Below are 17,480 nucleotides of genomic sequence, written 5' to 3'. Positions count from 1 at the left end.
TGAAAAGTTAACAATTTAACTACAGGGAGGCAATCAAATTAAATCTACAAATAATATGATTGAATAAGATGAAGAGAGAGAGAGAGAGAGAGAGAGAGAGAGAGAGAGAGAGATGAATTGAAAGCTGAAAAAAGGGAAAATCTAATAATAGCCTAAGGTAAGAAGATGAAAAATCCGTTTTCAAAGGCAATCTTCATCTTAGCATCATCATTATCATCATAATCATCTGATTGTTGTTGACAAAGCTAATTGAATCAACTCTTATCATCATTATTTTTTTTCACTCCCAGTAAATTAGCCTTGTAAACATAAAATTTAGCTTATTTAATCATTATCTTTACTAGGATGATGATGATGATAAACTATCATCATCAATATCACTTGAGGCAATCATATTAGAAGGTAAATTTTTTTCTCTCTCTCTTCATCTTCTTCTCGATGACTTTGGCTTTAGTTAACTCGAACTCGATTAAAGTACATTCGAGTGTAATAATACAAATTGTCAGTCATGTGTACGCTTGGAGGAGATGAAGTCATGTCTTGTCAAGGAATCCAATTTATCCTTTATTATTATCGATAAGGGGTCTTCCTTTGCTTCCTATTAATATGCTATGAGAACAGTAAAAAATATGAATTGTGTTATTATCTTGTTAATCAAGTCAAATGGAAAAGAAAAGATAACAATCATCAATGTTAATCATCTGATTAGTTTTTGTAATTAGACGATTGATTAGAGTTTTTTTCGCAACTAATGCTTGGTACCTTTTTTTACTCAATCTATTAAGATTTAGGTCTTATTAATAGTAATAGTTATCTTTGTTGAGACTGGAATAGAATTGTAAATTTTGGTGATCCATGATGATTGTGATCAAAGGACAAGATTTAAAGTTTTTTTCTTCCAACAAAAAGAGATGAGACTTTAATCTGATTTCTATTGGAAAAATTTTTGAGTGGGATTAAGCAACTTCCATTCACTGTTATGTGTAAGAGATAAACGATAAGAGATAGAGAGGGAAATGTAAGATGGATTAATATTTGATGCAGATATTGGATGAAAGATGAAAGATGAAAGATGAAGGATGGAGGATGTAGGATGAGGGTGGAGTAGAAAAGGTAAAATTATCAAGAGTCTTGAGGTTGATTAAGGTTTTCATTGATTTTCCTTTGACTAAACTTTTTTTTCTGATTTTTTTCTGTACTTTAATGGTTGAGGGTGAATCTTGATTGTTGGTGTTGTTGTTATTTACTTTTTACATTAAATTATGTCTTAATCAAGAGATTTGAATCAAGTTTTCTGAACAACCATCGATTGGAGCTGTTTGTTAAATTGATAAAAAGTGAATCAAGAGTAGTTGTTACAATTTAATTCATTTTTCAAGAGAGATTAAAATCTATCATTAATCAGCGGGGAGTTTATGAGTTTTGATTAGTAAAAGTAATTAAACTCTAGAGAAATGAATTAATGTTAATTCCAATTTAATTTCTTTCACTTACACATACATAAAATCATTTTTTTCTGTTCGAACAATTTTTAATTTTAATTAATCTAAAACACTCAAATTTTGCGTTAAAATAAAAGTAAACACTAATTGTAATCGTTCAAAACTAATCATACATTATCGATATAATTGGAAGTTGCGATTCGAGTAATTAACAAGGCACATTGGCTGAACTGCGACATTTGGTAACTATTAAATTATTTGGTTAAATTTTAGAGCTACGCAAGAAAAATTTGCTTATTGAAAATCACATATTAATTAGAATCAATTGTAATTAAAGAAACAATAATGAACAATTAGTTTGAATATTTTTCGAACAAAAAATCGAGCAACTAGCGCCATCTGTCAATCGAAATACTAAATGTAACCATATGATTTTCTCATTTTTTCATTTTCATTTGGGTTTAATTTGTTTTTGCTGATTTTGGTTAATTTGTTAAATTAAATTGTATCATTTTTAACTTGATTTTTCTTACTCCTTATTGAACATGCAAGCTCTCCGATGTACACGGCTTGCCTTACAGTCGAATTTATTTTCATCTGTTAATTTAATCCAGTCAAATAATCTAATTAAGTCACTTGTTAATTCATTTGTGCTTCAACAACCAAAATCTTTAATTGCCTCTGTAAATCACCAACAGATCCGTGGTTTAAAACATAGAGATATGTTAACTCTTCGGTGCCCTGATTGTTATTTTAAAAAAGTAGAAGACGAATGGTTTGTCCTTTGTCCGACTTACCCTAGACACAAGCAAGTTGAACGTGTTTGGGATATCAGAGAGAAATGGATTGTCACCCATAAGACAAGAAGAGGGAAACCATTCATGAAGAAGGAAGAATCTTACATAATCGGTACCTGTCCACCTTCACCTTTTGACTATAAACCTAAAATTGGACAAAGGATCAGAACCCGAAGACAATACCTTCACCCAACTATGGTACCCCCGGAAAAAGGTGGATCCAGAGATGTTAGACCCAATATTATTATTGGGTTGACTCGCTTTCCCACTGGGATAACCAATACAAACAAAAAATAGGATTGATTAGTTTATGGTCATAGTTTTTTTCCCGACTAATTACAAATTGTCTGATCTTTGAGACACATTCATCGTTTCCTGAGTATCGAGACAACAATTGCCATGATGATGAAGTTGTGACTATCATTATTACATGTATTCTGTGTTGAAAGCTCATCTTTGTTAACTAAATCACTTAGAAATTAAAAAGAAAAGGTAATTTGTGTTACATTAATACAAACAAAAAACTCTCTAATTTTGAGTCAATAGACTGAAAAGATGATTAAGAAACATCTTAATCATTAAATTAATTATCTTCTTTTGGAGAAAAAAATCTTGTTCCTTCTTTTAGATACAATTATAGAATTAATCATAATCGAGTCTGGGCCAATTAGATTAAATCGAGACATTTTAAACATCAATTGGTAAATTGTTGAAATTGGATAATTAAGGAATTCTAATGATAATTAAACCAGGAACCAGGAAAAAACAAACGGAACAATAGAAAATCAGATTAATCCTAAATTAATTGTATAAATCATTTGAGAAGATGTAACAATATTTAAGACAAAAATCGTAATTATCCAACCTGATATTCAAGTAATTGTTGAATGATAATTGGTGATTAAATCATCACCAAGATAATCACTTGTAGCAATTGAAAAGACATATGAAACAACCAAAATAGTGAACACGATTATTGTAATTAGTTTGGACAATTGAGTTCCTGTTGGTGGCGATAATGATGATTATGATAATCAAGATTAATCTGATACCAGTGATGACAATTAAAGATAATGATTAATCTAAAATGGTTGGAATTAGCCAATTCAAAGTGTACAAAAAAAAAACCTTGAATCGGATTGAAGTGTTTAACCAAATTTAATGAATCGTCATTAAAATTACAATCAATGTGAAGGAAACATTGAATGTTAACACTTACTTAATTATCAAAACAATTACAATAATTATCGTAATGATAACAACAAGTCTGGTTAAATGGTCACTACAACTGGTCAACTGAATCGTAATTTATTTTTAAATAGATACCACTAACTGGCAATTCTTGCCTAACTGTTACTACTTAATTGTAATAATACAAACTTTTGTTTCCCGGATTAACTTATTAAGATACAACATCAACATCTCACTCGTCATCATTTATTATTATTCTTTGATAATCATCTTCTCTCTCTCTCTCTCTCTCTCTCTCTATCGTTCTCTTGGTCAGCTCAGGTTATTTTCAGAAGAAAAGAAAGAAAAAAAAAATCGTTATCACAAAACTTTCACTTCGCCGAGAACTCATACTGTATCTTCCTTATTATTTATCATCTTCTTCCTCTCCCCTTATCTTTTTTTATCGTTTCTCTCTCATCATCTTTTTCTACTTTCGTTGTTCTCTCGTCTTAAATCAGCATCACAACGACTGACCAACCAGTTGAGTGTAAACACATCACCGTTTACCTGTTTACCTGAAATCCATTCATCTTATTTCTTGTTATCCTTTTGAATATATTAACTTTTTCATCGGTTACTTGTATTATTGAGTTAAAAGTGAACAAATCAAATTTGGGTCAATTCATCAACTTTATTGGTCTATTTGTGTTTTCTATTGGTTATCAGTTTGATTGGTAAATTTTGAGAAGAAAATTTTGATTACTTTCCAATTCTTTTATTATAACTTTGTGTGTTTCTCTTATATTTATCTTGTTTAATTTTACTCGAGAATCTTTGTTTTTGTGATCGTTGACCGAACATTATGTCCAGATATCTAATGGATTGTTTTCCTTTAATCGTCTTCCTCTCGGTAATACTTATTGTCTTCGTTGATGCTTCATCAGGACCCAAATTGAAAGTCAACTTTGGTCTTAATTTACCGGGTCTAAGCTTTAAATTACCTTCCATGTCCCTTCCGAAAATGAAAATCACTGCGGTCATCGCTCGTTCTCAACCTAAACGTCCAATGAGAATTCAACTTCCATCTATTAGTCTTCACGCTAAATCATTGGAAGACACTTGGGGTAACGAAGGTGGTGGAAATGGTGGCGGAGGTTATGATAATGGCTACTCAAACCAGGGAGAAGGAAACAATTATGGTAACAATGGTGGTAATGGTAATGGCGGCGGATGGTCAAATAATGGCGGTGGTAATAATATCGATGAAGGAAAACCTTATGAAACTGCTTATGCAAGTTCAAATGAAGAGGAATTTGTAGATCCTCATGATGAAGATAATTTTGAAGAAAATGAAGAAGACCAAAGTGAAACTAATCCACAATATGATCAAGAGCAACCATCTATTGATAATCAATCCAATCAATCAGTTAATTACACTGAAAGTCAACCAATTGCTCAACCACAATCTCCAATCTTGATTAATACCAATGACTATAAAAGTAACAATGGATTTTATCAAATGAATCCAATGAACAATTATAATCAACAAATACCTGACAAAAAATCACAAGAGAAATCAACTAATCATGGACAAATTAATCAACCAATTTATGCAACCGCGAATCCGATAATCATGAATCAAGAAAATACTAATCAACTTAATCATGGTCCACCCAAATATAATCAATATGCTTTGGCAAGTCCGGTAAAGAAAACTTGAATCAAATTAACTTGAATCATCTTAAATTATCCTAAATTAACTTGAATCAAACTTTTCTTCCTAATAGTTACCATCAAATGATAACAGGAATAATGACAATTTACTCAATGGTGGACAAAGTGTTAATCATGGTTATCGACAATTTATCGTTAAATTGCCTCATAACTTTCAATTGCCTCATCTCCCACTCAATGATAACCGATACAATGGTCAACAGCAGCAAAAATTTAACGGTAATGATAATGATAATTATATCCATAAATTACCTTACCTGAAACAATTTATAGTCAGTAATGAGCCCATGCAATTAACTCCCAACGCCTTAGTAATAAGAAACAATCAAAATGTTGGTTTTAAGCCACAACAACAATCAACTAATCAACCTGATTTCTCAAAGAGATCGATGTTTAATCAAAATTACTACAGATATGCAATTGTCGCTTAATTAGTCGCATTTAATTTCACCTTTATATAATCTCATTCATCATTTATATTCTCATTCCTTATAATCTCAAAATATATTTGATATAAATTGAATACAGGGTTACATTTAAATATTATTAGTTAATTGTAAAACTAAAGTGCTATTCAATCAATTGTGAACATCTAATGTTCAACATTAATCACTAATTAATAATTGTAAGACTAAATTACCAAAAATACCGCATCTTAATATGCTAATAGTATGAAACTCATTTTCTTAATTTTTTGCAATCATCTTTTTCAATTATTAATTCTTATGACAATAAACTTTTTTTTTGATCTAATAATGATTTACAATTTAATTTGATTTGAGAATCGAATGATAAATTTGTATTATATTGAATTCAATTCAAGATAGTTAAAAAATCAAATGTGATGTTGATGAATTGAAATGATTTAAATCAGTCGTGGTTGATGTTTAATTAAGTGCATCAGTGGTCAATGACCATTCCCTGAAAGAGTCTAAATCAGGGTGACCAAAACCTTCGAGAACAGTGAAAGCAAAGATAAGTGCATATCGATAACCATAAATTAGCTCTTGGACACCATGAGGGTTTTCATAGGACGATGTCCAAGCGGCATATCGACCAATTTTAGGTTCAACTAGTAAAGGTGTGTGCGGTTCTGGCCCTGGTCCGGTTAAAAATTCAGTTCGTCCACCACCAAAGTCTACATCAGCCGTTGATAGCCAAAGAATCGAAGTGACAATTAGATTGGGCGATCGTAGTTTATCAACGTGTCTGAATTCACTAAATTGGACGATCGGATGGTAACGAGTGAATTGACAGACTCCATGAAACATTAGATACTCTTCAGGTAAACCAAATGCTAATCCAACTGCAGCCTAACAATTAAGAGGATAATTAAGATATTTGAACAGTTAGAGTAGTAAAGGATCAAAATCACGATTAACTTGACAATTGACTGTTGATTATAAATAAAACGCAAGTTTTAAGACCAAGTAATCATTTCCTAGTCTGACTTTTGATTTGTTAAGCTAATTATATATACATATTAACCTTAATTCAATTAGATTGTCAACTTATAATTGATTGTTACTCGTAAGTAAATACAATTTAATGCTCTAATGTAATCACATTTTATTGTATTAATTATCATTTTTTTTCCTTCTCATTATGATTGTATTTCCAAATCAATGAGTTGATTCAGTTTTTCTTGTTTCCTTCACTGATTACGAGTGAATTGTAAACATAATCATTTTTGATTCAAGTCTTTCCTTTCATGTTAACGTTTCAATATATTGGTCGTTCTGGTGTTGCTCAGAAATTGAAATCATCTGATTATTTCATAACCAGGAAGTGAATTAAAAAGTTAATCTTCATAAAGTTAAGTCTATGTGACAATTAAATCTTACCCGAGCAGCTTCAGATGTATTCTTGATCAATTGGAAATCATTTTCCGTTAAAACTCCTGAACTTGTACCATTGCGAAATAAATTGTGAAGATTAATCCATTTAAGGTTGATTGATTCTCGATTGTGAAAATTAGTTTGACCCATTCGGTCAATCACTTTCATAGCCAATTGTCGCAATTTAATTGTATCTTCCTGAGAAACCAATTCATCAGTAATCATGGTTCCACATCGTTGTGGATTAAGGCCAAGTTCAGCTTCCTTTTTGTATCCAGTTGGATGACAGGGAACATCATGAAGGCTGTTAATTAAGAGTAGAAAAAATTAGAATTGATTGTTTTTTTTTCTTGAAAGGTTAATCAATCGTCCATTGATCAATTAAACAAAAGTAATGTCACTTTCTCTCAAAATTAAACTTTTAATGGGAAACAGAAAGTTAATTTAACTTGTATCAAGCTCTGTTTTTGCTGTTTTTTATTTATATCTTTGAAAACCAGATTCAAAAATACTGGTTACCATCAATTGACCTCAATACTGACCTTAAACTGCCTCCAGAGGATAAGTGATCTTAGTTACAGTTAATCTAGTTCACTGATATTACTAACCTGATTTGTGGAAAATGTTGTTCAGTTGTGGCTAAAAAATTAAAGAAAGAACCTTCTTCCTCTTCATACTGACCACCGATCTGTGATTCTTGCTGACCAGTGGCTAAGGTTGTTGAATTGGGTGTTGAACTTGGCGAGGAAGATGATGGTGATTGTTCATCATTTACCTGTGGTGGACTGAGTATATACAATGTTAATGAGACTAGTGAAATCATTAGGATAGTTAATTTAACAGAGGAGGCATCCCAGGAAGCGGAAGCTGATTTCTTTGACTTTTCATTGCTCCTTTTGTCAACTTGTGAGTTGTCTTTCATTATTGATTAATTGGTTTGAGTTTGTCGGAAAATAATCCAGAATGAAATTGATTCCGTTACTTGTGAAATTAAGATGATTTGATTAACAAAGGTAAGCAAATTACACTAATTAAAAAAGAGGAAATTAACAATAATTTCACATTTTAAAACAAATTGAACAGTTTTTGTTGGTGAAGTTAATCAGCTGAAGGTAAATGGAACCCGAATAATGATGCTGATGTCCTAAAATTATCAGTACAACGACCGAGAATATAAAGGTAACAGCAACAATCAGTAAACTTGTTGTTCCTTATTCCAACTACTTACGTCTTCAAGTTACCTCAATGATGATGATCCTGTTTTTGAGGGAAAAGATGATGAAGGAAGATGAAGATGAAGGGGAAAGGTTATAAGGGAACAGATGAAAGATGAAAAGCAAAACTTGTTCTTTCAGACATTCAAATCATAACGGTAAACCCGAAGTATTCATTATCTTTGCATGAATTAATCTCCATTTAGTCTGAGGTTTTGTTCATGCTCAGTATTTGAAATCATTTGATCCTGTGATCGATTAAGATGAGGATAAAGTTAGGTGCATGTTTTAATGGTTCACTTTTTATTCATCGTTTGACTTACAAGGATTAACAGGTAATCCAAGTTATTAGTTAGCATATTGTCTTATTGGAGACAGATTGTTATTAATGAATTAAGGAAAAGTGTAAAAGAAAACTAATTGAGTGCTAAATTTTCAGATTTTGACTTTCAACTGGAGGATATTGAATAACAATCCACGAATTTTGACCATTGAAGATGAGGTTTGACGATGAAATGATTGTGATTAGAACCAAGATCCTGAGTAAAAGGTAAATTATCCAAAGATTAACAATTTGAAATGTTCATTGCGAGTTAAATAGACTCACCCAGTGATTCGAATATATTGTTTTTCGCTGACAATTTAGCGATTTCACACAAAATATTATAAGGTTTCATCATATTCCTCCAATCATATGGATCACTGGAATCGTAATCGTTTTGAGCTGCAATCATCTCTTTCATTTTATTTGAACGATTAGTTAACAGAGATTTAGGATTAGGTTCGATACATTCTAACCCGGCCATTAATCTCGAGCAACGTAGCCAACTTTTTGCAAGCCTTCGAAGATTCAGTGAATCGAAGTTGAATTAAACGCAATTAAAGAACAATTTACATTTGATAAATGTTATTAAATAAAACAAAGTTAATCATAACTTACCAACAATAAGGATTTTCTGATGATTTACCAGAAATTGTCGCTAATTTACGTTGTCGATGAAATTCTTCCTCATCTGAGCTCTCGTAAATTATATCATTTATTTCAAGACACTCGATCATTTGTGATTTGATTGAATTAAATTGTCCTTTCCATTCATCTTCATCACAAACTGTTCGAAATCCCAATTCTGTCCACAATATCGTCACATTAGAAGGGCCAATAAAATCATCTTCGTCACCTTTCATCCCTTCTAGACTATTATCACTATCCAAGTCCAATGAATAATCTTCACCGAAACCTAATGACAGAATAAAAGTTAATTATTTATTCGAAAACACCAATACCGAAAGACCGAAAGAATTGTTAATTGAAATAAGAATTAACTTACTTTGTGAAATTAAGATAAAAAGATGAATAAAACTAATCAGCTTCATTTTCTCAATAAAAATTGAAGAAATTGATCAAATTTTAAGATTTACTTTTTATTTCATTACAACTCATTATTCATTTCCAACTGGACAATCAATACAGTTATAATCTAGACCAAAACTAAAGTTAGATACAGAAAGAGAAAGACAATCATCAAAAAAATTATTGAAGATATTTTTTATTAAATCGATTGGACATTTTCAAATTCATAACATATATACTATTTAGTATATATTATATAATAAATGACTTTGAGGAATAAATTAAAACTAATATCCAAGGATAATGATCTAAATGAAAGTATTGATTAGTTGACAAACTATTGAGATGTGAAAAGAAACATGACTTACCTGAGAAATTCAAGTTAATTATACAATAGCTGTTTAAGGTCCATCTAACAAATAGCTCCATGTACTGGGTGACAAAGTGACTTCCAAGAACCTTGCGAATTTCTCAAAAGTTCTTGATCAGAATTCGATCATGAAGAGAATCAAAAATCACCTCAACTCTTTTTTCAAATTCTATAAAATATCAGTTAAAATGAAAAATTTTCTTTTATAAGATTTGAAAGAACCTCTTCCATTACCTTGAGCTTCTCTCCGCTTGGAGCTCCAGCTCATGGAAATTTCTTGACTTTTGAGTCAAAAGTCTTGACTGGTTGATGATTTAAGGGTCTAGTTTTCGGTGAACCTTTTGTACCTTTTTGTATCACCTTAAGTAATCAACTTAATTTGTTAGATATTATCAAAATGATTAAACATCCATCAATCGGGATGTCAACTCTCCTTCAATCCATTTTGGTCAAAACCTTGGGAGTAACAACCTTTCAGCTCCAAGAAAAAGAGCCTTACAATCAGCTACTTGTGAATGGAGATATCGCTGGTTACATGAGTATCATTGAGTCAACATTCATGGACCTGGTTAGTGAATTTTCCACTGCTGCCAATTCATCTGATTCTTCAGCTGCTTTGGAAGTTTACACCAAGTATACCAGTGCGACTGAGATGAATGGCTCAGGCCACCATTCAAAATCTCAATTCTCATCTTCAACTAATTCAGATTCAAGATATTCAAAAGAGATTAACGAAAGTAAAAATGCTGGAACTCTATTGTTGCGATTTCTAATGGAATCTTATCAGAGATCAGTTACAATGGAAAAAAATTCTCTCTCTCCCACATCCAGTTCAAAGCAATTAATTTCTGAAATTCGTGGACAGTGTGTCAATTTTTCTATTCTTTTGTTAACTAATACCTTTTCACCTTCATTTGATTGTGGTAATCAAACCACTTCCCTTCTAACTCCATTTATCTTGCACACCAGTTGGCCTACCGATTTTATTTTCGATCTCGCCTCAACTGTCTACAATGAGGATAATGTTGAAGGTAATTTCGCCTTCATCTTTCAGCCTATTCTTTTCAATCTATGGCAAATGATGTTACAGTTTTGTAGTATCACTTACGAGGATCGATATAAACTGTCCCTTCATGCATTAACAGAATTATGTGATATTAAGATTGCATCGATTAGACCAATTTGTAGTTTGGTAAGTCTTTAAACTCAATCTCGTCTCAGTTTTAAGTATTAACAATTATTTTTATAATTTTCTCATTTTGACAGTTGACAAGAATGGAGCATTGGTTACCTGAGTCTCTTACCAATGCACCAGGTCGTGAATTCTCAAGAATATCGTTTATGGCTCCTTTTCTCCGTTTATCAGTGTTTGCTGAAGATGATGTAAGTCTAATTCTCTCTATTATATTAGCCTCAAATCTCGCTTATTAAGCCTAAAAATGTTTAATATTAACATAAATGTGTCGATAAAACTGAATGCTTTTTCTTTAACCCTTTGTGCTTCGAAAGAACCAATTAGGTTCATTGAACTGATAGAAAGCTCATGTTTTTACATGTATCATCATCCTTTCCATTGTGTACCGAATTGACTTTGATTGTTAGAATGTATCTTTCTACTTTTCTATCAAACTCCTCTTTTAATCAATTTGTTTCATTTAAATCTTTATTTTTCTTTCCTTTAACAGCCTCGAATTGTTGAGAGATTTTATGGTGAAAGCACATTAAAACCCGATGCCATCAAATCGATCAATGGCTACTTACAAAATCAATTGGAATTCATTCGTAAAGAATTGTATAATATATTCTATGGTATTTTAGTCAACCGTTCAAGTCGTGACGGTGCCATGAATTACTTATCAGAGGCTTTGAAGAGAAACGAGAAAAAGGCTCAAATGCAAGCTACTGAGAAGAATCTCTCACCGGATGGGTTTATGCTCAATTTACTCTCTGTTTTACAATTACTATCAGTGAAATTAAAATTGGACAGGATTGATTTACATTATCCTTACCTTTCATCAAGTCGGGTAGTAATTAAAGCCGATGAAACAAGATTGAAGATTTCACCAGCAGAAGCTGATAAGTGGCAGAAACAATTCGCCTCTGAACAAAATGGAACCTCATCAGGTGAACCTAAATTTATCACTGAATGTTTCTTCTTGACTTTAGTCTGCCACCATTTAAGTATAATCCCTTGCATTCGTCGATATACTCAACGTAAGCGAGCAATCAATGATTATAATAGGATGGCAGATGAATTACAATCAGTTGAAGCGAGTTGGGCAAATGATCCGATCAATGCGAGGAGACATAAACTTACTATCAAACGTTGGCGTGAACAAGTTCGTCGTCTTGTCAGAGCTAAATATTGTGCTGAAGCAGCGATTTTAGATCAACAATTGTTAAGTCGATGTTTGTCTTTCTACACAATGGCAATGAATTTCCTTTTGAAGAGTGTAGGATATGATGCGAGTCATGATTTCAATCTTCCTTTGCCCAATCAAGTACCTGAGGTGTTTGCTGCTTATCCCGAATGGTACATAGATGATATAGCTGATTTCCTACTTTTCACTATCCAGCATGTGCCTCATGTTATCGAGTCTGATCCAGGAGGAGATGATATTGCCTTGTTCATCATTGTCTTCATCTGCTCATCTAATTATGTAGCTAATCCATACCTGATTGCGAAACTTATCCAAGTGATTTTTGTATCAAGTCCACAACTCCATCCAATGTCTGGAGGTTTTCATGAACGAATCCTTTCTCATCCATTATCAAAAACTCATCTCGCTCGAGCTTTAATGAAGTTTTATGTTGATGTTGAGAGAACCGGTGCTTCCACTGAATTCTATGACAAATTCCAAATTCGCTATCATATAAGTGTTATCTTTAGATCTCTTTGGAAAAATATTTACCATAAACAAGCAGTTATCGAAGAGTCAGAAAGTGGTAACCAATTCATTCGCTTTGTTAATATGCTCATTAACGATACAACTTACCTACTAGATGAAAGTTTAGAGTCACTAAAAAGGATTCATGAGGTACAAGAAGCCATAGAGAATAGGGAAGAATGGGCTAAACAGCCTCAAGAAATTCAACAATCAAGACAAAGATCATTACTAAATGACGAAAGACAATGTCAATCATATTTAACTTTAGCGAGTGAAACTATGGATATGTTTCACAATTTGACTGAGACAATTCGAGAGCCTTTTTATAAGCCTGTGAGTATAATCGTTTCTTTCGTTGGTTTCCAGTTTTCATCACGAACCATTTCATTTCTTTTCTTTTTTCTCTAGGAAATAATTGATCGTCTAGCTGCAATGTTAAATTACAATTTACAACAATTATGTGGACCCAAGTGCAAAAATCTGAAAGTCAAAAACCCTGATAGATATGGATGGTCACCTAAAAAAGTTTTGAATCAAATCACTGATATTTATTTACACTTAGACTCTGAAAAGTTTTGTGAGGTATTGACGACCAATTGATTGTCTCTATTGAGAAGATAACTGTTTCTCCATTTTTCTCTCTACCTTTAGGCCATTGCAGCTGATGAAAGATCTTACAGCAAAGCTTTATTCGAAGATGCAATACTGTATGAAGAAGGCGATGATTAAGACTGAACCTCAAATCTACAAATTCCATGAGATGGCCAAGATGGTGGAGAAAATGAGAGAAACAAATGTTAATATGGATTATAGTGATGCTCCTGAAGAGTTCAAAGATGCTCTTATGGACACTCATGGATGAACCCGTCATCCTACCAAGTGGAAAAATTGTCGACCGATCAGTTATCATTCGTCACTTGCTCAATTCAAATACTGACCCATTTAATCGTCAAACATTAACCGAAGACATGCTTGTAATAGGTAATTATCACTTCCAATCCATTTTAGCCTTGCGAATCTCTGTTGACTTATCTCTTCCTTTCTGCTCTTCTAGATACCGATTTAAAAGCTCGCATTGAAGAATGGAAGAAATTGAAACAACAGTCTTTCAAAGAGTCTCAAAGTAGCCCAAGATTGGAATAGTCGCCTCGATTCACTACCAAACAGAATTAAAACCCAAGAAACTAAATCAACTTTAATTCTTAGGAAATGTCGACACGAGTAACTTTCTTGGCAACTGATCACTTGTGAAGAGAATGAGAAGAAAATTAACGAAACAAGTGCATATTGTCTGAACCTATTTCCATTCAAACTGTTGAAATTCAAAGAACAAAATATATTTTGTAAATTCACAAACTCATCTAGTTGATTATTGACCCGAAAACCACAACAGAATTCGAAAGGATAAAGAATCAAAAATTGTAGATCGCGCTCAAGTTACTCTCAATTTAGAGAACCAATGAAGTTGCTCACATTTTGTTTCCTTTCAACTTTTCTACTGACAAACTTGAGTTATTTTCATTTTGTTCTTTCTGAATACATTTTGTCATGAGAATTGGTTCTAATTTAATTTTCTTTAGTCTACTCTAGTTGATAATAAGTCTAAGTAAGAAACTAATCCATCTTTCCTCTTACTTTGTGTTTCTCATTCTCTGTTTTCATTCTCTTGTGTTACCAGTTTTGGATATTCATCTCCAGCTTCTTAGGCTTGTTCACCGACCGTTTTCATGTAACCAATTGTGTCATTTTCAGGTAACTTAGTGAAACAATCAACGAATAAAGTCACAATGAGAACGATTTGAGGTGAATTTGTTTTAATTCTTAAATAGTGTGATTATTGTGATTATTAAATAAATACATTTGTTTTTACATTTATATATTTTCATATAATGGTTTGTACTCTTAACGTTAACTCTCTTTTGGTATTACAAAATATTTACAAATTATGATCAATTATTTACAAAGGCGTCAAGTGAAAATGATGACATTCACTGAATGTTAGTCCACATGGTCACATGGTCAAACAGTTTGAGGTACATGGGCTGAAGTCTGTTCTGTTCTTTACGAATACAGATACAGATGAATGGTAGAAATATTTGTAATAGGTTAGGGTTGGTTAGGTTAGATTCCATACAGTTTATGAACAATATTTTTCATATGATCTGATGAAGGCTCTTGCATAAGAGTCGGAGATTTTGAGAACATTTTGATTCTCAGCTAAAATCTTTTGACCTAAATTTGAGCTGAGATCAATTCCTGATAAGCCATTTCGCTCTTGCTTCTGCTTGATTGGCAATTTTAATCAGTTTTCATGATCCTTGTCATCAAGAAGATCAAGATGAGACACTTTCATCCTAATGTAGATGGCAACACTGTGGCCTTTTCAAGGCCTCCTTTATCATAATCCGTTTTGCTGATTAATCCAAGTCCTGATGGACTGATTGGCTCACTAATACAATTTTATCAACCATTTCAATAGTTATTTGTTGATACACTTAAAAATGAGCTGACAAATGGATTTAAGACCAACAATAAGCAAAAACGTCAAGTACTTTGGGAGAGAGAGAAGGAAACTGATGAAGAGAAAAAAATGGTTGGCATTTTATACGCAAACAGATTTCGCGCATGCTCATTTAATATAATTGAGCTTAACTACTCTAACTAATCCTTACTAACTAGATGGGAACCTCCCACATCCTTTTCCTTTCTCTTCCATTTCTCAAGGTTTCTTTATAGGTTTTTAAAATTTTCTCACGCTTTAGCTTTTTTGGTAAGACTCAAGATACAGTCGACGCAAAAAGTAAGTTGAAATTGTGATTCTGAAAGAAAAATGATTATAGCTTTTTAATTAAACTTCATTTACACAATTTAACTATCAAACATGATTAACACAATCAATTGGAATAATTTTTAGCAATTTAAATTTAGATTCATTTGATTACGAGAGCTGTAGCTTCAAAATTAGGCAATCACAGGAAACAATAAGTAAGTTGAAATTTTCAGTTCTGCTCATTTTCTGGTTAATTATTTATGGTAGAAAAAAATTGTTAATTTGGTTGTTTATACAGCCACAGAAATTGAGTTTGGAACAAAAATTATTTCAATTCGCGCATTGAGTGATTAAATTGTGATTAACTTGATTATCTTATCAAAAACCCAATGTTTTTCAATCTTATCCATTCATAGATTAACGATTGAATTGATTGTGTGCGCGAGTGATTTAATTTTTGTTCCAAACTCAATTTCTGTATTATTACGATTAATTTGAGATATTTTTGATCAAAATCGGATAAGAAATAAAAAATTTTTAAAGGTTGAATTTAACATCGGGCTCTATGGTCGCAAGGGACGAGCCAAGGAGGACAAGTGACCATCATATGGAGGTTCGGAGTCAATTCCACAATCTTTTAAGTAAACATTGAAGTTAATCCTTTTGTCTTTAACTAAATTTGAATAGAGAAAATTAAAATTTTCTAATGTTCATAGGTATTGCTGCTGGATAGGTTAGGAATTCTAGGCCCTCCGGGCCATTCATTCATATTGAATACTAGGTTGAGAGTCCGAGGCCCTCCGGGCCGTTAATTGTTATAATTAATTAGGTTTACTTCTCACACCTAACCAAACCTAATCAAACCAAACCAAATCAAACAATCACCAAAATTCTCACCTCTTTTTATTAGTTTTTTATATCAAAAAATTTGATAAAAATTGGTGAAAACTTGTCCTTTCTCAAGCTAAACAACCTTTCAAAAGGATTATCCCAAAAGGATTAAGATTTACTTTTAAGGGGATTGTGGAATTGACTCTACACCCATATGGATACCATTCAAAAGGATTATAATTAAGGCGCTTAAACAATTATAATTAGGATGAGAAAGAGTGAAAAAGCCAAAGGGAAAAGATGAAAAGATGAAAAGATGAAATTGGTAAATTAAGGTAATTGGTCCAAACGTTTGTGTCCATATCTCGGTAAGTAATTTACTTATAGTTTTAATTTATATATATTTCAGCTCAGCTAATTAAGAGCTTTCTAATGATATATAACTTTCGTGTGAATATAAACTAATTCACTAAAATTAGTGGCAGTCCCAATGGTTCACTTGGACCAGAAAAATGGGTAAAAAATTAATGTTTTCAGTTAATTGCTGGTCAAGCAATTTACCGATTAATTTGATTTATATATTAATCGAACCTACTAAACAAAACCTTTGATTTGGTGTACAGGGCGTAACAACCAAATATCCGGACTTTTGACGCTTTACCATTTCTAGGCTATTTATTAGGTCAGAGTTTTTTCTTCGCGATTCAACAGAGAAAATGTGAAAGTTTTGTTGTGTTCTGATTCGGAGCTTTTCTATAAAGCCGTTACCGAGCCGTGGCCTCTCAAAGTCGGAAAAGTGGTACATTTAGATGCAAAACTTTTTTCGAGAAATTTTTCCCGGCCATTTGAAAGTTCTGAAATTATCAAACAAACCGAGCTAATCATCTTTTTGATTTGACTTTTCGTTCAGGAGTAATTGGCCTTCAAAGGTGTGTACTTATCCCGTTGACATTCACATGAAATTTTTGACCTTTTTTGATTGTCTTGAAATTGAGTCCTAGTAAATTCCCGATACCGAAATTAGTATTAAAGACAAAAAAATTCATTTCAATGTACTAGACGGTCTGGAATC

General features: G+C 32.3%; 5 protein-coding genes across 5 annotated transcripts; 3 read left to right on the top strand and 2 right to left on the bottom strand.

Moving 5' to 3' along the window:
• The first annotated feature begins 1,885 nt into the window (after nt 1-1,885).
• Nucleotides 1,886-2,767, top strand: LOC128393923 (uncharacterized). Its single transcript, XM_053354153.1, has one exon. The coding sequence runs from the start codon at nt 1,988-1,990 to the stop codon at nt 2,534-2,536; it is 549 nt and encodes a 182-aa protein (XP_053210128.1). The 5' UTR covers nt 1,886-1,987; the 3' UTR covers nt 2,537-2,767.
• Nucleotides 2,768-2,901: 134 nt separating this feature from the next.
• Nucleotides 2,902-5,896, top strand: LOC128393921 (putative mediator of RNA polymerase II transcription subunit 26). Its single transcript, XM_053354151.1, has 2 exons — nt 2,902-5,117; nt 5,200-5,896. The coding sequence occupies exons 1-2, from the start codon at nt 4,275-4,277 to the stop codon at nt 5,575-5,577; spliced, it is 1,221 nt and encodes a 406-aa protein (XP_053210126.1). The 5' UTR covers nt 2,902-4,274; the 3' UTR covers nt 5,578-5,896.
• Nucleotides 5,897-6,001: 105 nt separating this feature from the next.
• On the bottom strand, nt 6,002-7,906 carry LOC128393943 (2-oxoglutarate and iron-dependent oxygenase domain-containing protein 3-like). Its single transcript, XM_053354173.1, has 3 exons — nt 7,593-7,906; nt 6,991-7,288; nt 6,002-6,459 (listed from the first exon to the last, which is right to left on the bottom strand). Exons 1-3 carry the CDS (start codon nt 7,904-7,906, stop codon nt 6,034-6,036), a joined length of 1,038 nt encoding a protein of 345 aa, XP_053210148.1. The 3' UTR covers nt 6,002-6,033.
• A 572-nt stretch (nt 7,907-8,478) lies between these two features.
• LOC128393922 (uncharacterized) lies at nt 8,479-10,077 on the bottom strand. Its single transcript, XM_053354152.1, has 5 exons — nt 9,918-10,077; nt 9,527-9,687; nt 9,139-9,436; nt 8,806-9,038; nt 8,479-8,737 (listed from the first exon to the last, which is right to left on the bottom strand). The coding sequence occupies exons 2-5, from the start codon at nt 9,570-9,572 to the stop codon at nt 8,724-8,726; spliced, it is 591 nt and encodes a 196-aa protein (XP_053210127.1). The 5' UTR covers nt 9,573-9,687; nt 9,918-10,077; the 3' UTR covers nt 8,479-8,723.
• A 123-nt stretch (nt 10,078-10,200) lies between these two features.
• LOC128393920 (ubiquitin conjugation factor E4 B-like) lies at nt 10,201-14,362 on the top strand. The gene is given in 8 exon segments (XM_053354150.1): nt 10,201-11,111; nt 11,186-11,302; nt 11,605-13,140; nt 13,216-13,389; nt 13,459-13,514; nt 13,516-13,659; nt 13,661-13,788; nt 13,862-14,362. Coding segments are annotated over 8 exon segments (3,039 nt in total). The 5' UTR covers nt 10,201-10,316; the 3' UTR covers nt 13,951-14,362.
• Nucleotides 14,363-17,480: the final 3,118 nt, after the last annotated feature.

Source organism: Panonychus citri, unplaced genomic scaffold, assembly GCF_014898815.1.
Source record: "Panonychus citri isolate SS breed McGregor unplaced genomic scaffold, ASM1489881v1 Contig00139, whole genome shotgun sequence".
In the NCBI taxonomy this organism is placed as follows: Eukaryota; Metazoa; Arthropoda; class Arachnida; order Trombidiformes; family Tetranychidae; genus Panonychus; species Panonychus citri.
The sequence above is the reverse complement of the archived record's forward strand: the minus strand, read 5'-3'. Positions and strand labels throughout refer to the sequence as shown.

Coding starts and splice junctions, on each gene's coding strand:
- LOC128393922 (XM_053354152.1), bottom strand. CDS start 9,572: ATGAAGCTGATTAGTTTTATTCATCTTTTTATCTTAATTTCACAAA. Junction 9,437..9,526: donor TTTTATCTTAATTTCACAAA/GTAAGTTAATTC, acceptor TTCTGTCATTAG/GTTTCGGTGAAGATTATTCA. Junction 9,039..9,138: donor TCAGAAAATCCTTATTGTTG/GTAAGTTATGAT, acceptor GAATCTTCGAAG/GCTTGCAAAAAGTTGGCTAC.
- LOC128393923 (XM_053354153.1), top strand. CDS start 1,988: ATGCAAGCTCTCCGATGTACACGGCTTGCCTTACAGTCGAATTTATTT.
- LOC128393943 (XM_053354173.1), bottom strand. CDS start 7,906: ATGAAAGACAACTCACAAGTTGACAAAAGGAGCAATGAAAAGTCAAAG. Junction 7,289..7,592: donor CAACATTTTCCACAAATCAG/GTTAGTAATATC, acceptor CTTAATTAACAG/CCTTCATGATGTTCCCTGTC. Junction 6,460..6,990: donor ATACATCTGAAGCTGCTCGG/GTAAGATTTAAT, acceptor CTTAATTGTTAG/GCTGCAGTTGGATTAGCATT.
- LOC128393921 (XM_053354151.1), top strand. CDS start 4,275: ATGTCCAGATATCTAATGGATTGTTTTCCTTTAATCGTCTTCCTCTCG. Junction 5,118..5,199: donor AATATGCTTTGGCAAGTCCG/GTAAAGAAAACT, acceptor TCTTCCTAATAG/TTACCATCAAATGATAACAG.